Here is a 21,065-nt window from a genome sequence, read left to right as displayed (position 1 = left end):
CTCTAATCCAAATAGAAGAAGGAGCTAGCTGCAGAGAGCCGCAGGAAACAGCTCCTACAGCGAGGATAAGGAGCTCTGAAACAGTAAGTGATCTGCTGCCCAAACCATAAACCGCACTGTCTGTTATTCTGTTAATTGTGAATGTTGATCCTGCGTGTGTTTCGTCTGCAGCCAGGGCGTTTCAATATAATGATCATCACACCATTGCACCGAAGCTAGCTGACACGGTGTTAGCAACGGGCCACCAAGATGGACGAGGCTGCTGTGGGAGTTATGGAAGAGGAGAGCGGTGAAAACGTGGTCAGTCAAGATGATCATGAAGATGGTGAAGCATTTGGTCACGAGCAGCCATCTGCCGAGAACAGCACTGAAAGTAAGAGAACAGATTTGTTTAGTAATTACTTTTACACTAAATTAATAACGACCTTTCAAACACTCGCTCCGTGTGTCTTTCAATGTGTGACTGTTGTGTTTGTCAGTGTAAACTGCCCCGTACAAAGAAAAGTCAGTTAGTGCTAGGTTACTGCATAAATGCATATCTGTAATCTCTTGATATCTTACTGTTAAAAGAAATGGCCAATCTTTACTTTTTAAAGGTTGTATTTTACTCATCCATGGAAGCACATGAACAATTGATCTTCATATTCAGAAACAACGTTTCTTAATTATTTACATATTTCACAAGCACGTGCTGAAAAAGTAGCAAGATCTATTACATATTAAGTTCTGTTATAAGATTTTATATATATATATATATATATATATATATATATATATATATATATATATATATATGTGTGTGTGTATACACACACGCACATTAGTGGCATATTAGGTCTGCAGATATTTGCCACCAAATGTCCAGTTGACTTCCTGACAGACAAGAAACTATGTTTGTGCCTTTTTAAATAGTAAAATCCTGCTATGCATTTCTTTTTCTCAATAATGCATTGTATGACATTCATAATCACCCAGCAACCAGTTGCAACCAGTTGCCTTTGGACTATCTAAATCAGTGTTCGACCTGTAGTTTTGTGGTCACCAGTAGCTCCACAAAGATTTAAGAATTTTACATATGACAAAAAATTCCAATTTCATTCATCACACATCCATTGTCATTGTATGTATACTTTTTATGCCCAACTTTGTCCCCTTAAAATGGATAATGGTTTATGTTTCATAGGCAACGAACTGTGCCCATTTAAGGCTAGCTGTCATTGATTCAGTATAATGTGACCGCTAAGAGGAGTAGCTCTCCACCATTTTTGTTTTATAAAAGTTGCTCTCCTGTGGAAATAAGGTTGGAGTAGACTGATCTAGATCATGTTATTTATGAAATGTAAAAATGCTGTAAACATGCCTTTTCCTTATTTTAACTTTGAAGAAGAGAGGGCCTTCATAACTTTTTCATCTCTATTTCCAGGAGATCGTGTTTTCTGCTGTCAAAAGTGTGGAGATGCCTTCAGAGAAGAAGCCACTTACCTCATGCACCTTCAACAGCATTCCCAGGAAGATTATGGCAACTGTCAAGAAACCCAGTCAACTGTCAAGAAAGCTATTGAGACGGACCATGACACAACACTGCACGATTTCCTTTCGCAAGATGATGTAGATAATAGTGAATTGACTCCAAAGGACTTGTCTGAGCAGATGGATTCTGGGATAAATCGACAGCATCCCTATCAATGTGAAGAGTGTGGGAAGTCTTATGAAGTGTTTGGATACTTCCTAAACCATCAGCGATCTCACAGACAAGCTTCAAAATCAGTTTTTCACAACTTAGAACATTTGCAAAAGAAGTCTTTTCAGTGTGAATTTTGTGGAAGGAGTTATTCTCGTGCCTCAGCTCTGGACGCTCATCGTCGTTGTCATGAGGGAAAGTTGGTGAAGAAGAGCAGGAGTTCTCCTGAATCAGGTGGCTCTGACCAGAAACCAGAGCACAAGTCAATGGAAACCCCCACTAGGGCAGTAGATTTGTATGGGTGCTCATGTGGTAAATCGTTTGCGACCCTTTTAAGGTTGAAAACCCATAAACGATTTAGCCGCAATGGTCGTTGTACACCTGAGGAATTATTTGACAAGCAAAAGAGAAGTGATGGTTTTCAGTGTGCCCAATGTGATAAGACATTCAGTGGTTATACTGCACTTGCCAGCCATGTGCGTTGGCATAATCCTGATGCTCTTAGCAAATTTCGTTGTGAAGAATGTGACAAAACATTCAAAACTTTAACGTTTTATGAGCGACACCAACGACTTGCACACACTCATGAGATTGCATCAAAATCATTTCTTCACCAAGTGTGCCAGCTACAAAAGAAATCATTTGAATGTAAAGTTTGTGGGCTTAGGTTTTCCAGGGCCTCAGCCCTACACTCCCATGAACTAAATCACAGTGATGTTTATAATGAAGCAACGCTACCTCAAACAAACAAGGATATGAAATTGGAGAATGAAACCACTGAACAACCTGTGGACCTTGATGGTGTGTTTCAAACTCCTGTTCTTAATGACAGGCATGTAATTGACACTGAAGATGATGAGGAGAGCCTTGAACCTGGGGACTTGATTGTGAAAGTTATCAGTAGTAGTTCAAGTGAGTCTGAAGATAATGCAGAACAAGATGAAAACTCTGACTTGGAGCTTGTCTGTGAATCTGATTATGAGGTAAGAGAGGATGGGGACTTGGCTATTCACCAGAAAGTGGTGTCAAAACCTAACATGAATTTAAAAATTGTACAGATTGACTATGGGGAGCCCGGGCCAGCAACGGAAGAAAGACATGACTGCCCAGATTGTTACCGATGGTTCACAAATCCGGTATCTCTGCGTGTTCACAGAATGTGGCATGACGTTCGCAGAAGAAGACAGGTGACTCAAGGTCAGTCAGAAACAATTGAACCTCTTGATTTAAGCTCCTGTGAAACCATAAACAAGCACTTTCAGGAAGCAGAGACCATGATTTTACATACAGCAAACTTTGTTAACTATGTTGGCTTTTCCTCTTCACAAAACAAGGACAGTTTAGATTCTAAGAGGGAATACAATCCCAAGAAAACTCTGTTAGGGCCTAAAATTTACCATTGTGAACAATGTGGGAAGGGATTCTGGTCTTTGGGGGCCTTTTCTCATCATAAATCGAGTCCCATGCAGTGCACCGAATTGAGACTGAGAAAGGGTTTTGGGGGACCATTTACTAATGGACACTCCCGCACAAGTTTTAAAGTTGCATGTCCTGTTTGTGGCAGAAAGTTTCGTCATAAAGGAATTATGTCCTTGCACATGCGGAAACATGAAAATGGAGATCATAAATGTGACATCTGCAACCGGTCTTTTCGCCTCCTCTCTGGCCTGCTCCGACACCGGGCTGTTCATAACAACCAGTTACAACCGCCACCAATCAAGTCTTTTCAGTATCAGGTCGAACAGTTGCAAAAGAACACGTACAGCTGTCCAGACTGTGGAAAGCGTTTCTCACGTGCAAAGGCCCTTCAGTTTCATATGAAGAGCCATGGTTATGAGAGCGGGTACTCGCCACCTTCTCACAGGTCTGGAGACCCTGTGGAGGACCTCCAGTGTCCAAGCTGCTTTGCTCTTTTTAATAAAAAGTCCTCCCTACGCGCGCATAGAAAACTTTGCACTAAGAAAGAGAAAAGTACACAGCCAACAGATAAAGTCTCAGTTGGTGTCATTCATACTGAGAGTAAATCCATTGACCTGAAAGAAAATCATTTAGAAAACGATAAAACTGATGAGTTAAAATACAAATGTAAAGTGTGTGAGAGAAGCTTTTCAGTGGTTGGAGCATTAAATTTCCATAAAAGAATTCACACAGAGAGCCACAAAGCACTGGCTAAAGCAAAAGCATTGGTTAAAAAATCAAAAGTAGATGATTCAAATAAAGGTGTTTTTAGCTGCGCAGACTGTGGCCGACGCTTTGTGTCTAACTCAGCCCTTGGTTCCCATAAAAGGTGGCACAGAGATAAACCATGTTCTAAGCCTTCCTCAGACTCAGAGGAGATGGCAACAGATTCTAAGAAGTCAGACTCGGGCCCATTCAAATGTGACAAATGTCAGAAAAAGTTTTTTAACCTTTATGTTCTTCAGCGCCACCAGTTGGTTAACTCTCAGTGTCAGAACAATGAACAAAAAACAGTCCCTGCTGTAACTGTTGGGAATAAAATCTCAGGGGAACATGGCACATTTCCCTGTACTGAATGCACTCAAAGCTTTCAAACACGGTCACTACTGAACGATCATATTAAAAGTGTTCATTCCAAATCTTCAGCTCAAGATCAATTGGGTAGTTCAGGTGACAGTCTGAAAAAACTGAATAGTGAGTCTAAATTTCACACTTTTAAACTGTCTAAACTACCACGTTGTCCACTTTGCTCCATGTCATTCAGAAATATCAGAGGCCTTCGGGCCCACAAGTGGCAGGCACATTCAGAAGGCAGAAACAAAGGCACTCAGAAAGGGAGTAATGAAGCACAGGAACAAGCTGAGTGTGAGAGTTCAGAGGAAACTAATCCAGTTGAAACAAAAGATACAAAAAAGGACCATCTTCCTGCTCAAACCATGTCAGATGTCAATATTGGGAGTGATTATGTTTCTCATAGTGCCAGTTTAAAAGTTAAAGACATCAGCGAAGACATTAGTATTATTTTACCTGAAAATCCTTCCGAGCATACAGCCAAATTTTTCAAGTGTGACAAGTGTGGGAAAGCATTTTCAGCTAAAGAACAATTGGAAAACCACAAAACTAAGGCAAAGAGTCGACCATTTAGATGTGCGCTTTGCTGCAGTGGCTTTTGGACAGAGAATCAGCTACAGCAGCACTTCATTTGGCATGACAAAATTCGGGGTACCCTACCAAACGAGCTTCGCCTTAGAATCAATGCTGCTACAGCTATAGCGGCTAGTGTTTATTCTGCAGACAGAGCTATTTCAACTCTTAATGATCCAGTGCTGATCTCAGATGACAAAGCGCTCCACGAATGTCAAAACTGTGGCAAAGGCTTTTTATCTCCAACTTCCCTTGAAAAACATAAAAGGGAGTATTGTAACACTGGTTCTTACCACTGCTCCTCATGCCCAAGCACCTTTAGTGATATACAGGAACTCATTGAGCACCATCAGGAGTGTGCCGCTGCTGTACAGACAGGGGGAGTGTTGCTACACTTGTCTTGATTGTGGAACTGCCTTTTCTCACAAAAATCAAAACTACAGTGAGCACATGGTTTTTGGACTACCAACACTGACAAGACCTGAGGACTGTTCTTTCACATGTATTTTGTTTGTAAAGTTTATGTAAAATGTAAACACTCCTTAGTGCTTTATGTACCTATGTCACTCACATTGGCCACCTTGTTTTGAACACTGTCAAAATGGACCCATTTATTATCTGTATGAAAGTTAAAGCTTTTGTGGGGAAAAAATTGGATGCATGTTTGTCATTCAATTACTTTGATTGACTTTCACAACTATATTGGCCTAATATGATTCTAAGCAAATGGCAAATTTACCAACTTAGCATTCAGAATACGCAATTTCTCATTTCATTTCTCATAAAACAGACATGTCTTGATTGCCTTGTGCTTTTTAGGGCCCCTCTTTAATGAATGAAGAAACACTTGAAATCAAATTGCTTTGAGGTTTTTGTGGCTGGATCTTTCTTGTAGTGAAGCTTGTCTTACTCTAGCGGTACTAGCTTATGTTACATTTCAAAATGATTTATATTGTTTTCTTTAGATGACCAAGAAAATGTTGTTTCACTTGTATGACCTCTGAACTGGGAAAAGGTGCTGTAAATAGTGTAACAATAAATAGTGCTCTATATGCTGAGAGACTGTGTTTAGTCTTGTTTTTTGATCCTTAATACATGAAGTATTAACATTTTTAGGTGTAGGTACGTTTAACTTTCTCCCAGGAATTCTGTTCTGAATCTACCAAATCATTCATGTCTTATTAGATTAAAAGAACATATATCAAAAACTTGTGCCGTTAATTGTTAATATACTGTTATAACAAATGATTATCTCTCTTGCAGCTCAGCGGCACGCCTCACGGCATCTTGAAGAATCCCAGGAAGCCGATGAGGGCAGCGGGTCTGATGAATCTGCTTTAAATGAGTCTGATGTTTATTCGCGGACATTTTACAAGTGCAAACTTTGTGACAAATTATATTTCTACCTGCATGCTTACAAAAAACATAAGAAGATGCATAAACTGGAGAGTGAACAAATGAATAGTCCATACAACTGTCCTAAATGTGGATGTGCATTTTCTACACAAGAAGATTTGATTAACCATCGGAAACTGAACAAAACGTGCAGCTCAAACCTCAGATGTGATCCATGTAACAAAAGCTTTGCATCAGTTGCTTCATGGAGTGGCCACTTAAAGCTACATGAAGAGAGGACGTTTTGGTGTTTCACTTGTGCTAAAGGCTTTACAGACCAGAGTATTTACAAAAATCACATGTATTTGCACAAATGTAGGCGGTATAGTTGCACTGTCTGCAATAAGCGCTTTTTGTTTTTGAGACATTTAAGTGATCATTACAACCTCCACACGGGTGCAAAGCCACACATATGTACGTACTGTGGTAAAGCTTTCTCACATTCTGCAACTTTGTATGCACATAAAAAGACACATCATATGATCAGTCTTTTTAAATCAAGACTCAAATCTGGTTGGACATCAAAACAAAAAAATTGTCGCCTCAATAATGATCAGAGGAGACAACTGCAGACTACCTTGCAGACGCTGTCAGAAGCAGAGGGGGCTGATTTGGCCCCCCAGAGTGGAGTTGGTCACACTCAAAAATCTGGCACACCTGGATCCAAATGTTGGAAATGGAAATGTTGTGATTGTGATACGGGCTTTAATGAAGTATCCCAGCTGCATAGCCATTATATCCAGCATGCAACTGGGGAGATTCCAATGTTGCCTTTGTGAGTCTATGATGGCTGTAATATTTGATGAGAAAAAGAGTTTAAATCTGTTCATTAGTAATAGGTGTGATTTTGTTTTTCTTTGTTTATACAAATCTTCACTTCTGATACAAAAATCAATAAATTGAAATATATGAAATATTTGGTTTCATGTGCTTGGTGTACTGTATAGAAGTACATCGGACCATTCTGTTTTTCATTTTTTTCTGAAGTTTTTGACAATGCTATTATTAGTAACACTCAAGCAATAACCACTGCTGAAACCGTAGCGAAGAAAGTAGAATAATGTGCCCAGTAAACCTATGTCTTTGAGTCTTTGTTATATATATATTCTAACTTCTAAGCCGTTGCACCGTTCTACCTGAGAGACTGCAATTCCCACAATCCCTCGCAGTGTTGTCATGCATGACGTCACGAGGTCTGCAGCGCCTACCTCTGTTGCTTTGTGCAGGAGCAGAGCAAAGCCGATGGATGGGATGTTTGGGCGGTGTGGTGGTCGACTGAATGTAGCCAGGTAACTTATATCTCCATCTTTAAATTTTTTAACATGTATTTTGATACCGTTTTCCTACCAATGGCTAGCTCCAGTTGTAAACTCGGTATCATCTTGGAAGTACACATAACTAATATTACCCGTAAATCAGTGTAAAAGCTAACAGGCTAACAATTGTACCGTTGAAAGAGGTGTATAAGATTATTATTTATTCAGAACGGTAGTGTCCACATAACCACTGCAAACATACTACGTCTTTTTGTGACATAGCCTTTGTCTCCATCATTTATAATACAACTGGGTTAAGTCCATTCATTGCCTACCAGCTGTCGCCTCCTCCTGACTAACAAAGGCGCCTTTTGAAACTTTTTAAAGCAACCTCGCATATTATTAGTTAATTTTAAACCAATATTTCGTAACTTAAATATTTATATTTATTTTGTTTAGCAATAATTCTGTTGTTGTTTTTTTAAGTATTGTTTTGTAGGCTGATGAACGTTTAAGTTACCAAGAAGGTGGGGAAGATGCAGACTTCAGTCCAGATGAATTGTGCTTCTAACGCAGACACCATGGAAACATCTGTGGAAAATGATGGACAACTGATGCTACAAGAACGAAGTCTTGTAGAGGAGGACAATCTATCTGCAATAGATCATGATGATACTTTAGTCATTGCCCTTGAAGAGATAGAAGAACAGACATCAGCAGAGACCCCTGAAGAAACTACAGAAAACATGGAGTCTATCCCTTCAGAAAACTCTTCAGAGCCCAATTTGGATCCACAATCGGACAGCACTCCGCCTGGTCATGACTTGAATGCTAATAATGTTCAGCGAAAACTTAAAAAACAGGACAAAGCTGCGCGAACTGGAAAGAAATATGTTCCATCTAAAAAAGCTATGACGGATCCACTAAAGATTGACATGTCCAAACCTCTGGCCACACCTCTCACTTGTGAGTAATACAGTTAAGCTATTACCGTTAATGAATTGTAAATGCACCTAACAACTGTGGTCGTTTGTGCATCAATTGCGTATAATTAAGAATGTGTAATATTGTACAGGATTTTGGACAAAAAGCAGGCTACTTTTACTTAATGAATGTTATAACACATTTTTAGAATTTCATAAACCCTTGATTTATAAAACATTGTCCAGATGACTATCTTTGAAACATGTTCTATAATTTATAAAAAAGGGATTGGTTACACATGTAGTGTAGTCTTTTTGGTCCTTTCATTGCAGCATTTCCAACAGGTTTACATTGAGACAGGTGGTGCTGGTGATTAAACTTGCTGACTTAATTAAATGTACACATGAACACATTAGTGATTTTATATCACAGTATAAGTAGAAAGACATGCTGCCTTTTAGATCAATGTGCTGGAATGGGACTATAATATTAACAGGAATTTTATTTTCTGTGTTTTTTTGTTTTGCATGCTTTTTAAAATTGACCAGTCACACTTTTCTCTTCTTTCTCTTAGCATCCCAGATGTCTCTCCAGTGCATTGAATGCCACATAATATTCAGTGACCATAAGAGCAAAGAGCGTCACCTGAAGGCCAGTCATCCTGTTGAATACGAGCAGTCCATTCTGAGGAACGCCCTCTTTGCCTGCTACGTCTGCGATCGCCATTTCACAAACTCTACTGAGCTCATGGCCCATCAAAAGACTCACAAAGAGAAGAACCCCTTTAAATGCCCTATCTGCGCTCAGACATTCAGTAAATTGTCAGAGCTCTCAATTCATAAAAAGATTCATTTCGGACAGCATGGTTACACCTGCACGCAATGTGGGAAACCATGCAAAACTTTGACATTACTCAAGTACCACTGTCGCACACACACCGGAGAAAGGCCCTATGTGTGTAAAGAGTGTGGGAAGAGATTCACCATGCCCAAAGCCCTGCAGAAACACATGGAGTCTCACTTACCAGAGGGAGCGCAGCCCAAGAAACAAGGTAAGACATTTTTGAAGAGTTTTGAACTATATAATAATAATATAGATTCACTTAAAAAAATCTAATGTATACATCTTTTATATTGAGTAATGAGAATTCTCTAGTAAGACTAAAATGTCATTAGATGCCTTGACCTTGTAGAGCAGGGGTGTCCAAACTTTTTTCACCGAGGGCTGCATACTGGCACATTTGAAGCGGAGAGCCACGAACCAGTGTCGATACAGGGAGTCAAATGGTGCATTTAACACAGGTTTGAGCCATTGTACCGTTATTAATTTTATTTTTATTTAACCTTTATTTAACCAGGAAGGTCCCATTGAGATTAAAAACCTCTTTTTCAAGGGGGACTTGGAAGCTTATTTTTAGGTCTGTGTCACAATGCAATGTGATGTTAATCAGGTTATAGAGGTAGAATCTCTTCAGTTTGGAGTTAAAAAATACTTCCTGATCAATTGGGCCAGTTTAGGAGGAGGCATGATGGCCAACAAAAATTGGTCTGAAGGCCGGATTTGGCCCCTGGGCCGCAGTTTGGACAGCCCTGTTGTGGAGATATATATATTTTTAATAATGTATTATTAATATTATAAAATCTGATCTTGCTCTTGTTTATCCAATCAACACCATGATTGGATTGGATAAATGAGTTAGTTTCACTGAGAACCTTAGCTTAATTTAGTTGATTATAAAAACTGTCTACCTTTTTTTTTTTCCTTACCAGGTGCATCTTCAGCTGTTTACACCTGTTCCATTTGTAGAGCAACCTTCAAAACTACAAAGACGAGGCATTACCACATGAAGAAAAAGCACAACATCTCAAAATCAGCATTGACCAAAACAAGTGGACAGTTGGTAAAGCAGTGTACCCCCATCATTACTCCAATTTCTATTTCCCAGCCATCTCTCCTGCAAGTTGGACCTAATGGACCTTTGCAAAAAGTTGATGCCAACATTGACACTGAACAGCTTCGTAAACTAATTGAATCATTAGGAAATGTACAAAAAGTGAACCAGGTTGTAATTTTGGGACAAGTACCACCTGATGCCCCACCACTAGAATTACAGCAAATAGCACAACCAGTCACTTTAAATATGAATACGCCACAAGTTGATTTTATGGAGATGAACCCAAAGACTAATAACACCATTGTGGATCCAATGGAGCAAACCATTATCTTGGAGCCTATCACACCAGATGGACAGCTTTTAAATCCTCCCTTTTCTACTTTAGATTGTAATTTAGGAGATAATCCAGTAGCAGAGGTGATTTTTCAGCAGCCCATGGACACAAAGCAGCAACTGCAAACAAATGAAATAGTTTGTCATGACAATGTACTGGGACAAAATCTTGCACCAACTCTTGATCAAAGTATTGTCCTTGAACTTACCCCTGCGCTGACCCCAACTGCAGAGCTGGAGCAATCGGAAAATGTTCTTCAAAACGAAATTCCACCTTCTACATTTGATCAAAATAACGAACTAACAAATCCTCTTGTTGAGACGTCAATTAGTGAGCAGGAGACTAGCATGTCGGTTCAGTCGCTATTATCTACGGTAGAGCTAGAAATGCTACCTTTACAAACAGATCAACATATCGGTCCAGTGTGCACTTTTAGTCCACAAGAAACACTTCCTGAATACCAAACGGAAACTGTGACACAAGATGAGACTGATTCACTGATGCCAACTAACTGTATTGATCCAAATGTCCACAATGTTACAGACAAAGTGGATAAAATGATTGAACAAGCAAATACAAAACAAATAGTTACAGATGAACCAAAACCAATAAATGTTACTGAGGGCATAGAAAAACAAGATAATTGTGATGAAGAGAAAAAAGAAGGAAAGATTATTAAAACGCAACAGAAAGCAAAGCAGGTAGAGCAGGCCACAGAGATGCCCATAAATGTAATGTCGGCTCAAGAACTGGTGAAAGTACGAAAAAGAAAACCACCCAAAGCATTTTTCTTTCAGGGATACATGCAAGAATTTGTGTCGTCCATATATGATGAATTTCCAAGTAATACTGCAAAACGTAAAAAAGCTAAAAAGTCTCATCTTGTAGTGAAATTTGGTCCTCCAAGTAAAGGAAAGCAAAGCAAAAAAACAAGCAAGTCATCAAAGCAACCAACTAAAGAAGATTCAAAAGAGAAATCACCAGGTCAAAGCAAAAAAGGCAGAAAGGACAAAAAGGCTGTGAGCTCTGATTGTACAGTAGAGATAGAAGTACCTGCATCATCTGAAGACAATGAGCAGGCATCAAAACAAAAAGAAGGTAAAAATAAGAAGAAAAAGCAAAAGGCTGGACCAAAAAAGACTGAGAAGCATGTTGGTGTTGTTTCACCTATTTTTAAAAAGAAACCGAAGAAAATTATCAAATCTAAAAGTGTTAAGGAAAAGACTACAACAAATATTAAACAAAAAACTTTGGACAAAATGAATGAGCAAATCTGTCCACACCCAAAATCTGAATGCGCTGATAAATCTACTTCTCATATACAAGATTCACTTCTGCTGCTGAAGGGACATAAACAGCCACAGCTCAAAGTCCACAAATTGGATCCTTTACAGGCCTCTGGTAAGACACAAGAGGTGACCCAAACGTCCCCGAAGGAAAAGGACAGTCCAGCCAGTCCTGCTTTGAATGAGATCTCGCATGAAAACAAGAAGAAAGGAGGTAGAGCTAAGAAAGTACTTACATTATTGTCTTCTCTTCAAACATCCAAAAAGCAAGAAGAAGAGGCTCCTCCCAAACCAAAAGCTACCAGGAAGCGGAAAGCATCCTCAAAAGTGGAGACTGAAGGAGTGATAACATCGAAGAAGGCCATCGAGTGCAAGGATTGTGGGCAACAGTTCAGTGATGTTTCATTGCTTCAAAATCATAAGGCCACAGTGCATATTGTAGAGAGTCCTGGCATTACATTTACAAATGGTAATCTTTTTGAAGGGGTGACAAGGATAGATCTTTACCAGCTGCCAAAACATGTAAGTAATAAAGATACAGGAAGTTTGAATACAGGTTGGGATACTGAACCTGAGATGGCAGACTTGGACAGGGATCGTTGTGTTACTTTTCCAGCTTTGAACACATCACCATCTTTACCTGTTCCTCCATGTGAACTTTACTATGATAAGGGTGTAAAAGATATTGAGGAAATTGCAATGAATACTAGTCAATCTAAAGTTGTCTCAACATCTCCTCAAATAGCAGTTAGCAGAAAGGAAAACAGCACTGGTATGGACGTTCAAGGGACCACTGATGAAGATATTAAGGAGGACTTGCTTCTTGATGTAGATTTGGTCACAGTGGGAGAACAAAGCGAGAAAGATGATGCCTCTCCTCAAAACGACAATTCACAAAATAAAATTGAACCTGTTACTGCCGAGAGTGGAGGAGCTGCTGCCAAACAAACAGATCCAACTTTACACACTGTTTCTTGCTCTACACATCAACATGAGATCAAGGAAGAAGAAGAGGAAACTGTAATAGAGAGAAATAAAAATGCCCATAAAGGAATGCCTAGTACTGAGCGGGAGAGTGAGAAAGGAGAGATATGCAGCGAGGAGTCAGAACAGACAAAGCAAAATGACTGCGAAATCCTGTATGAATGTCCTACTGTAGACTCTGTTTCAAACAATAACCAAAGAGACAGTCACCAAGTTCATATCACAGTTAAACCTTCTGCCCAGAAAGATGTATTAGACAGAGGCATTACAGTGGATCAAGATTCTGGCACTGAGAAAGAAGCAAATGAACAAATCCAACAAGAAGATGATGACTGGGAAAGGGATCAGTCTCCTGGAATTGCACTGGAGAAAGTGATGACGTCAGCCCTCAGCTCTGTTAATAAAGCGAAGAACCAAACACAGGTAAGTTGTTTTATTCACACTATCTAATAGTTCACCATTTCTCAGGTACGTGACCAGCTCTAAGGAATTAAACTTTATGAATTGTCGCGTAAACGTGATTTTAAACAGCCATATAAAACAGCACTATACATTTATGCTTATTTTTGGAGTATAGATGGAACTGAATTGAAATTTGATTTGATTTGAAGATTTTTTTAGGTGTTACGATTTATATTATGACTTGTATTGTCACATCTATCTAACTGAATGAACAGAGTCAGAGTCAAAATCAGTTCCCACCAGCTTAGAGTTAGTTAGTTTCTTTCATGTCTATAAGATATTCTATCAGAGGTCATGTAACTTGGTTGATATCAATATTACTAACAAACCTAATTGCCAGGCGTCAAATCGATCCAGATCAATCTCAAATAGGATATGCAAAACTTCAAGACAAAGAAGGGACTGGGAATTATAACTATGAATGTACATAGTATCACACATAGTATCACATCTAAATCTAAATTACCTTGTTTTAAAAAGGTTTGTTGTAAATCAAGTAACAATTGATCAAAATATTTTTTTTTTCTAAAACAAAAAAAAATCTTTATACACTAAATAGGACATTGATTGAAAGAGTCACCACCTATACATATCTTGGGTTTTGGCTTGATGAACTCTTATCCTTTAAAATGCATATTTCGGAATTATGTAACAGTTTAAAATGATCATTTTATTATAGAAACAAATTTTATATTCCATTGAACTAAAGAAAAGAAATAAAACAGGTGATGAATTTAAAACCCATCACTGTGAACTCTAAAAAGTAGGTTGGTGATCACTATCTGTCAGAAGAGAACACTGTATTAATTGTATTCATAATGAAGTGCTTGATATATTGCCTGAATATCTCAGTCACTGCTTGTTGAACTTTGATAGAGGAATTACAAGATCTCAAGGGAAATACAAGATCTCATGATTGTTCTATGTCTAAAAACAGGCCACACTAGAATTGAAATGGAAAAAAAATGCTTTTGGTTATATTGCTTCCCAAAAATTGGAAAATGCAAAACTGGATACATTGGTACCACTAATACACTTAAATAATTTGGTGATAAGCATTTATAATCACACCTGCACCTCTTTTTAATGCTTTCAATGAACCCATGTAGTTACTTTTGTTTGTTTTTGTTTGTATTGATCTGTATTTTAACCGAGTACTCATGAAAAAGAGTTTAATAGTGTTTTTACATCTTATCTAATCGTAACATTTTCTTTCAATTGTGTAGGATTTTGAGAATGAGAGCCAAGACATCAAGGTGGAGGAAAGCTTTGCGGATTCAACACAAGGGGTCTCCAGATGTCCAAGTGCACAGTCATTACAGCGTAACATAAGAGCTGTTCTTGTAAAAGAAGAGAGCAGACAGACCCCACAGAGAGGGGAACACATCTGCTGGAACGTAGAGCCAAACTCCAACTCCTCAAGTCCAGGTAAATGTAAAAAGTGTATATCAATATTAGATACAGAAAACAAATTAATTCACAAATAATATTCTGTTTTAAAAGAAGCTATGGAGAAGACAGATGAGTCCATAGCTGCTCAAAACTGCAGCTCGAGTCAGTGCATATTCTACCCTGTCAAAGAGGAGGAGAGGGAGCTGTTAGTAGGAGCAGTTGAAAGTAACACTCCTGCATCAGAAGTTAACCATCAGCAGGAGCATCGCACTGTAGGTAAGAAATATAAATTATAATATATTATAAACATTTTAATTAGTAGTACATTTTTTGTTCAAATACAAAATGTGTTAATACTGAATCTGTTGGTGACAGATGATGTTGTTTCTGCTCCACAAGAAACAACATCACAACCAGGACCCAATAATTTTACTGATGGACATGGTGAGTGTCAAATGCAGTGATTTAAGTGCTGAAATACTAATACTGCTGCTGCTGATGATGACGATGATGCACTGGATTTATATAGCACATTTCAAGGCACCTAAAGCACTTTACATGGAATTATTCTGTGTTTAAGTGGTATTTGATGTTTTTAGCAGATACAGAGGCTGAGAAGCAGACAACGCCAAACCTACACGACTTCCTTCTGCAAGCTTCTGATGAGGAGGATTGTACTTTTGAATGGGCAGATTCTCATGTTGGCTCTGAAGAAGAAATAATGGCCAATTTCTACAGAAAACAGCTGAATGTTGGGTATGCTTGTTTTTTACTTCATCATTAGCATGTTCTATTATCTCTATATTTTATTCCTTATTTCCTTCTTATAGTGTGTCTGCGTCATCTGCAGTTCAAGAAAGAAGAGCGGATAACATTATCAAAAAACCCATTGATTACTTTTCAAAGTACTTCAACTGGGATACATGGCGAGAAATTTCACATTGCACTAATCAACTTAACAATTTATCCACCGCTGTCACTGTCAAAGAAGTTGCACAGTTTGTTGGCATCCACATTGCAATGGGAAGCTTGAAGGTTTGTGATATTCTGCTGGTTTTGTATATACATAGTTGTCTTTATTTATTTTTGCTTTTGTAGTAATTTGAATACTACTTTGTGTTTCAGTTTCCTAGTCCCCGGCTTTACTGGGAGGACTTGACTAAGGTCCCATTGGTTGCTGATGCTATGCCAGTGACCCGGTTTCTTGAGCTATCTCGTCTATTGAAACTTGCCTGTCCACAAGCCAATCAACAAAGCAGTGCTAACAGTAGGAAAGATGGCATTACTGGGTTTTCAAATGACTCTAATAGCAGGGACTATAGTAATTTGCAACATGGTAAAAAGGTAACCTCTGACCCTCTGTGGAAGATTCAGCCTGTATTAGAGCATTTTGTGAAAGGTTGTCGTTCTCTGAGGCGACAAGGAGAATACGCCATTGATCAGAATCCACTCCCACTAACTACATGGACCCACAATAACAAGCATTCACTTCATTGCACAACTATGATCAATTTTGGTGGGATGATTTTGGATCTTGAGCTCAGATTGGATTTTTCAGACAAAGAGGGTGTGGCTGAGAAAATGCCCCCCAAAGGTAGCATGGTGTTTCTTTGTAAGCAGGAACTTTCCACACCTGCAATGCTGGAACGTCTTTTAGCAGCTGGTATTCATAGTGCTGGCCAAGTTGGAGGAGCAAAAGGACAAATAGGAGATGAGTTTGTAAGTTCTGATGGAAAACTGTTGCTGCGGAGATCACACTGTGGTTTCATCCTTTCTACTGTAGGAAATGGCCAAAGAAACATTGCTTCTTTTATTGACAATTTCGAAAAGGCACACATATCGGCTCGCCTCAACAAAGATTTGCAAAGTCTCTATTCTATTCCCCCTGCTGTTTTTTCTCAAAGTCGCTGGCCTCAAACAGTGCTCTGGTATCTGACAGATCTGGCTTTGGTAAACTCCTGGCTGCTGTATCGACAGGATGCCAGAAATGTTGACTCGCCTTTAACGCTACTTGACTTCAGAGTGGAAGTCTCTAAAGCTTTGATCCTTGCCAGTGGTTTAGACGTCCAGGACTCTCTTGCCAATCAGACAGAGGATGCCCATTCACCCAGCGATGCTCCAAACCCCAGCCTGCTACATGAAAGCCCTCTTCCTGATGCTGCCACACGCTTCGATGGTTCGGGACACTGGCCGGAGCAACTCGCGGAGGGAGAAGGAGGCAGGTGCCGTTTTGGCGACTGTCAGAGGACATCTCGAGTACTTTGTCTTAAATGCTGTGTATTCCTTTGTATTTCACGCAACCACAACTGCTTCATAAATTTTCACAATCAAGGGCATCAAGCAAAAGAATAACATAAAAAAAAAAAAAAATCAACAGTATTCAGTACTCTTTTATTCATTAATTTCAATGTGAGCAAAGCCAACTGCATTGCCTTACACTGTAAGAAATTGTGAAGATTTTGTAAAACCATGGTGAGTGTGTGTGTGTGTGTGTGGGGGGGGGGGTATGTGTGTATAGGAAAGTAGACAACCTTTTTAAGAAGAAAGGCAAATGTAGCCTTATGAAATTACTTCAGAAGTCCAACTTCAGTACGTTTTTGTATTTATTTTTTAATTTACATAATTTATTTATAATGTACAAAATTGATTGGGTTATTTCTTTTGCATAATAAAAATGTCTGTGCTTTTCAAATGTATCTGTTATTTTAATTTATAAAAGTTAAAGAAAAACTCCCGCACACTGTCTCACTCTTAATGCAATTTTATTCCATACAACGTTTCGGTCGCTCTGACCTTCTTCAGGAAACGTTGTATGGAATAAAATTGCATTAAGAGTGAGACAGTGTGCGGGAGTTTTTCTTTAGTTTTTAGACAAGTGCTCCACCTCCTACGCACCTGTCGCCCAGTCGGGTGTGCGGAGTTTACACAGAAACGAGAATTTATAAAAGTTGAAATGACATTAATGCTGCAGGTTATAAACATAGGAAGTTAATCCCTACTACCAATGCAACAATCTTTTACCTTTGAAAAAACTAATTCTCTCACGTGCTAAACTAAATGTTACTTAAATAGAAAAGTACTTAAAAGTATTTAAACGTGTGCACAAGAGGCGGCGTCTGCCCGGACAGAGCGGACGGTCCGCCTTGTCACGCCAAAAGCAGGAAGTGAGGTACCGTGTGTTTGCTTCTTCAGAGTAAACTCTTTCAGTCAAACTACATCAAAGCTGGTGGACGCAAGGTAAATGCGCTGTTGTAAGATTTCGCACTTGAGACACATGGCATCGCAAAATTATATTTAATTTAAGATAAAATGCGGAGTAACGGTTAAAATGAACCTGGTGTTGATAAACGCAAATTCTGTGATTAGCACTAGCTGCAGCTAACTGCTAACATGTTATGTTAGCCCGCGCAGTCTTGCAAGAGCCATTTCTTCAAGTTTTTACCAGGTTTGCAGTTCGTTCTGCATATATGTTTGATTTGTTGCTTGGCCGTCTTTAGATTTGCTCTTGATTGCACGACTATGTACAAATAATTATAAATTGTGTAGACAATAGCAGTGGCGCGATCGTTAGCTTCCCCTTAGCTAACACTTTAGCTTTTGCTAATGGCCCACTCCTGCAATGTGAAGTCAATGTTTGAGTTTATAAAGTTAAGGGTTAAGGGTTGTTGCTTGAGAATTTAAACAATTTAAAAGACAATTACCGTATGCAAATATTAACGGTACCGCTACTTATTAAATACTTCTGATAAATGTCGCCCTCTGTTGGCTATTGTAGTTTTAGTGGCTTTTGTGGTAAACTTATTGGCAATCTACATTAACGAAATAAAAAATAAAAACATTAATGAGCAGTCAAAATGCAAACTTATTGCACACGAGGAGCAGTAGCGTTAAAATTGAGAACATAAATATCAGACGATTCATTAGAGTTGGATTGTAACGTAATTTTGACTAATTTTGTTTTCTATGTTGTCGTCCCACTTTCTAGTTGTGCTGAAACACGACAATGGACTCTGACATTTTGAACATTGAGGATATTGTGATGGGACGAGCATTGCCAGATCCGCCTGCCGCAGAGCCTCCTCCAAAACCTGTAGAAACAATCAAACCAAAACCTGCCACAAATGGACCTCCTGCACCAACTGTCACATCATGTATGTATGGTGGCATACACTGCTTTAAAAAAAAAAGTATATGTTTGTTTCAATTGGCAAACTGTGATGTTCTCTTGTGATTTGTAGATCAGCATGAAAATCTGCAGTGTTTTCAGTGCTTCATCACTTTCTGCAGTGCCAAAGCTAAGGAAAGACACATGAAAAAGAGTCACAGGGAAGAGTACAAACAAGTCCTGCAGCAGGTTTGTCATATTTATCACTTTGGGGTGGTTTGCGGTGTGGTTATGCCTATAGAGGCATCTATTCACTGTGTTTCTTGTTTTCAGGGAAACACTCTTTTCACATGCTATGTCTGTGATCGTACATTTTCATCATCTGAGGAGCTCACACAACACCAGCCAACTCACAGCAAAGATGATAAGCCCTTCAAATGTGCCCACTGTAAAGAAAGCTTCAAAACCTTTTCAGAGGTGAGTCTTACAGTATGTCTTGTTTTACTCTGTTTAGTCATGATTTTTGTCAAGGATTATGCCTATTTTAGTTGAGGTTTAGTCCAGAATCTGTGTCGATTTATTAATTAAATGTAATTATTAAGCTTTTGAATACCCTGGTCTATTATGTGTGCACTCTCAATTCTGAATTGTATTATTTTTCTAGTTAACAGTTCATAGAAGACAGCAGTGCCCAGAGAGACAGTTCCCCTGTAAAGATTGCAGTGAAACCTTCAGGAGTGCAGCTATGCTCCGCACTCATCGACTAGCCCAGCACCCGCGCCAAGAAGAGACCACTGAATTACAGCCTGATGATACTAACAAGGCCCCAACATGCAAGAAATGTGGACAAAGCTTTGAATCAGAGACTGAATTTCTCTCCCACACTGAGGGCCCCGATGGGCAGTGTAATGGTACAGCACCAGCTAAAAAACGCCAGGCCACCAAGCGAAAGAAGAAAGATGAAGGCGAAGAAACTGAGGACACAGAAAAAGCCCAGAGCACATCAGAGTCGACCAGCACTGTGGAGGAAAAGGGCAAACCAGTCGGAGCAAAGCGAGGCCGTCCTGCTAAAGCTACTGCCAAGACAGACGAAGAAGAAAAACCTGCAGATGAAGACCAAGCAAAGGAGAAGAAGTCCAAAGCTGAGGCTGCGCCACCTCGTCAAATGCCCTGTCCCGATTGTGACCTGACCTTCCTGAGTTTGGTTCAGCTGCGTGCCCACAAAAAGGAGAAGCATACCCAAAAGAAAGCTCATCCCTGTGAAGAATGTGAAGAGAGTTTTGCCCGTCAAGAGCAGCTGGATGCCCACATGTCCAGGGTACATGCTGTCGGCCGATTTGCCTGTTCAATGTGTGGCAAGAGCTTTGGCCGAGAGCGTACATTGAAAGCTCATGAAAAAACCCACACGGAGGAGGAAAACCAAGCATCAAAAAGATAATTGGAACGGTTTGTCTGGCTCTGAAGATTTTAGTCCGTATTGGTCTCTTCTTTTAAAGTTGTAGTATTGATCATCCACCACATGAATTGATGTGAGCAGACTGATCTTTTAACTTGTTTTGAGGTGTTGACCATGAGCTGATATAGGATATACATTAGATTTGACTAACAAAATGTTGAAAAAAATGTTTTCCTAATTGTTAACATTTTTTGAATAACTTTTTTTTTTTTTTTTTTTTTTTTTTTTTTTTTTTTTAAATAATTTCCTTTTAATTTTAAATTGTGTGTGCTGTGTATTTTAACTCGGCTTGACCTTTCTTTTGTTTGCTTAAAAAAAGAAATATGAAACTGTACAAAAAAAATTGTGAAACCGTTTAAGCATCTTTATAATGAAGTGTTTTTGTACAACTTATAGTTTATATTGTACATTTTACCATTGATATTTTGATTATCTTCTCTAAATTATGACACAAAATATAGATTTTTTTTTAAACAAAAAAACACAATGATTATGTTGATTATGTTTTAAAAGTTTCAGCTAATCGCTCCAGAAGCAATGTGGAGTGTTTGGCCTGTCAGCAGAATAGTTCCACTGTAATGTTTTTCTTTTTCGTTTTGTTTTGTTTTGTTTTATTTTATTTCTAAGCATTTTGCTTTGTAGTTTTCCATTTTTCTGGATATTTAATGCTTTATAGTCTCATACCAACTGTGTATATAAGGTGATATTGTTTTGACACCTGTCAGCACAGCTACAATGTAATAAAACGTACTCTTGCAAGTGAAAACTCTTATAGTTTGTGCATGGCTTTTTTT

The 21,065-nt window shown here is 38.9% G+C and overlaps 4 protein-coding genes across 6 annotated transcripts in view; 3 read left to right on the top strand and 1 right to left on the bottom strand.

The window, feature by feature from the left end:
- Window positions 1-21,065, bottom strand: part of LOC117383448 (trypsin-like) — a 108,580-nt gene that overhangs the window by 65,043 nt on the left and 22,472 nt on the right. The window lies entirely within an intron of this gene.
- si:ch211-261d7.6 (zinc finger protein 91) lies at window positions 27-6,962 on the top strand. Of its 3 annotated transcripts, XM_055227870.1 has the most exons (5): window positions 27-83; window positions 172-373; window positions 1,424-2,664; window positions 2,740-2,878; window positions 6,047-6,962. In XM_055227870.1, the coding sequence occupies exons 2-5, from the start codon at window positions 250-252 to the stop codon at window positions 6,955-6,957; spliced, it is 2,415 nt and encodes an 804-aa protein (XP_055083845.1). In that variant the 5' UTR covers window positions 27-83; window positions 172-249; the 3' UTR covers window positions 6,958-6,962. The 3 variants fall into 3 exon arrangements, with proteins under 3 accessions (XP_055083845.1, XP_055083844.1, XP_033837398.1); XM_055227869.1 differs by lacking the exon at window positions 6,047-6,962 and having other exon boundaries at window positions 2,740-5,843; XM_033981507.2 differs by lacking the exon at window positions 6,047-6,962 and having other exon boundaries at window positions 1,424-5,843.
- Window positions 7,391-17,064, top strand: LOC117384217 (uncharacterized). The gene is made up of 10 exons (XM_055227868.1): window positions 7,391-7,467; window positions 7,921-8,400; window positions 8,933-9,409; window positions 10,128-13,279; window positions 14,545-14,746; window positions 14,822-14,986; window positions 15,086-15,154; window positions 15,310-15,466; window positions 15,541-15,745; window positions 15,836-17,064. Exons 2-10 carry the CDS (start codon window positions 7,971-7,973, stop codon window positions 17,060-17,062), a joined length of 6,084 nt encoding a protein of 2,027 aa, XP_055083843.1. The 5' UTR covers window positions 7,391-7,467; window positions 7,921-7,970; the 3' UTR covers window positions 17,063-17,064.
- LOC117383923 (oocyte zinc finger protein XlCOF28-like) lies at window positions 17,829-21,033 on the top strand. Its single transcript, XM_055227881.1, has 5 exons — window positions 17,829-17,947; window positions 18,696-18,861; window positions 18,949-19,064; window positions 19,149-19,292; window positions 19,480-21,033. Exons 2-5 carry the CDS (start codon window positions 18,714-18,716, stop codon window positions 20,251-20,253), a joined length of 1,182 nt encoding a protein of 393 aa, XP_055083856.1. The 5' UTR covers window positions 17,829-17,947; window positions 18,696-18,713; the 3' UTR covers window positions 20,254-21,033.

Source organism: Periophthalmus magnuspinnatus, chromosome 16, assembly GCF_009829125.3.
Source record: "Periophthalmus magnuspinnatus isolate fPerMag1 chromosome 16, fPerMag1.2.pri, whole genome shotgun sequence".
NCBI lineage: Eukaryota > Metazoa > Chordata > Actinopteri > Gobiiformes > Gobiidae > Periophthalmus > Periophthalmus magnuspinnatus.
The sequence above is the reverse complement of the archived record's forward strand: the minus strand, read 5'-3'. Positions and strand labels throughout refer to the sequence as shown.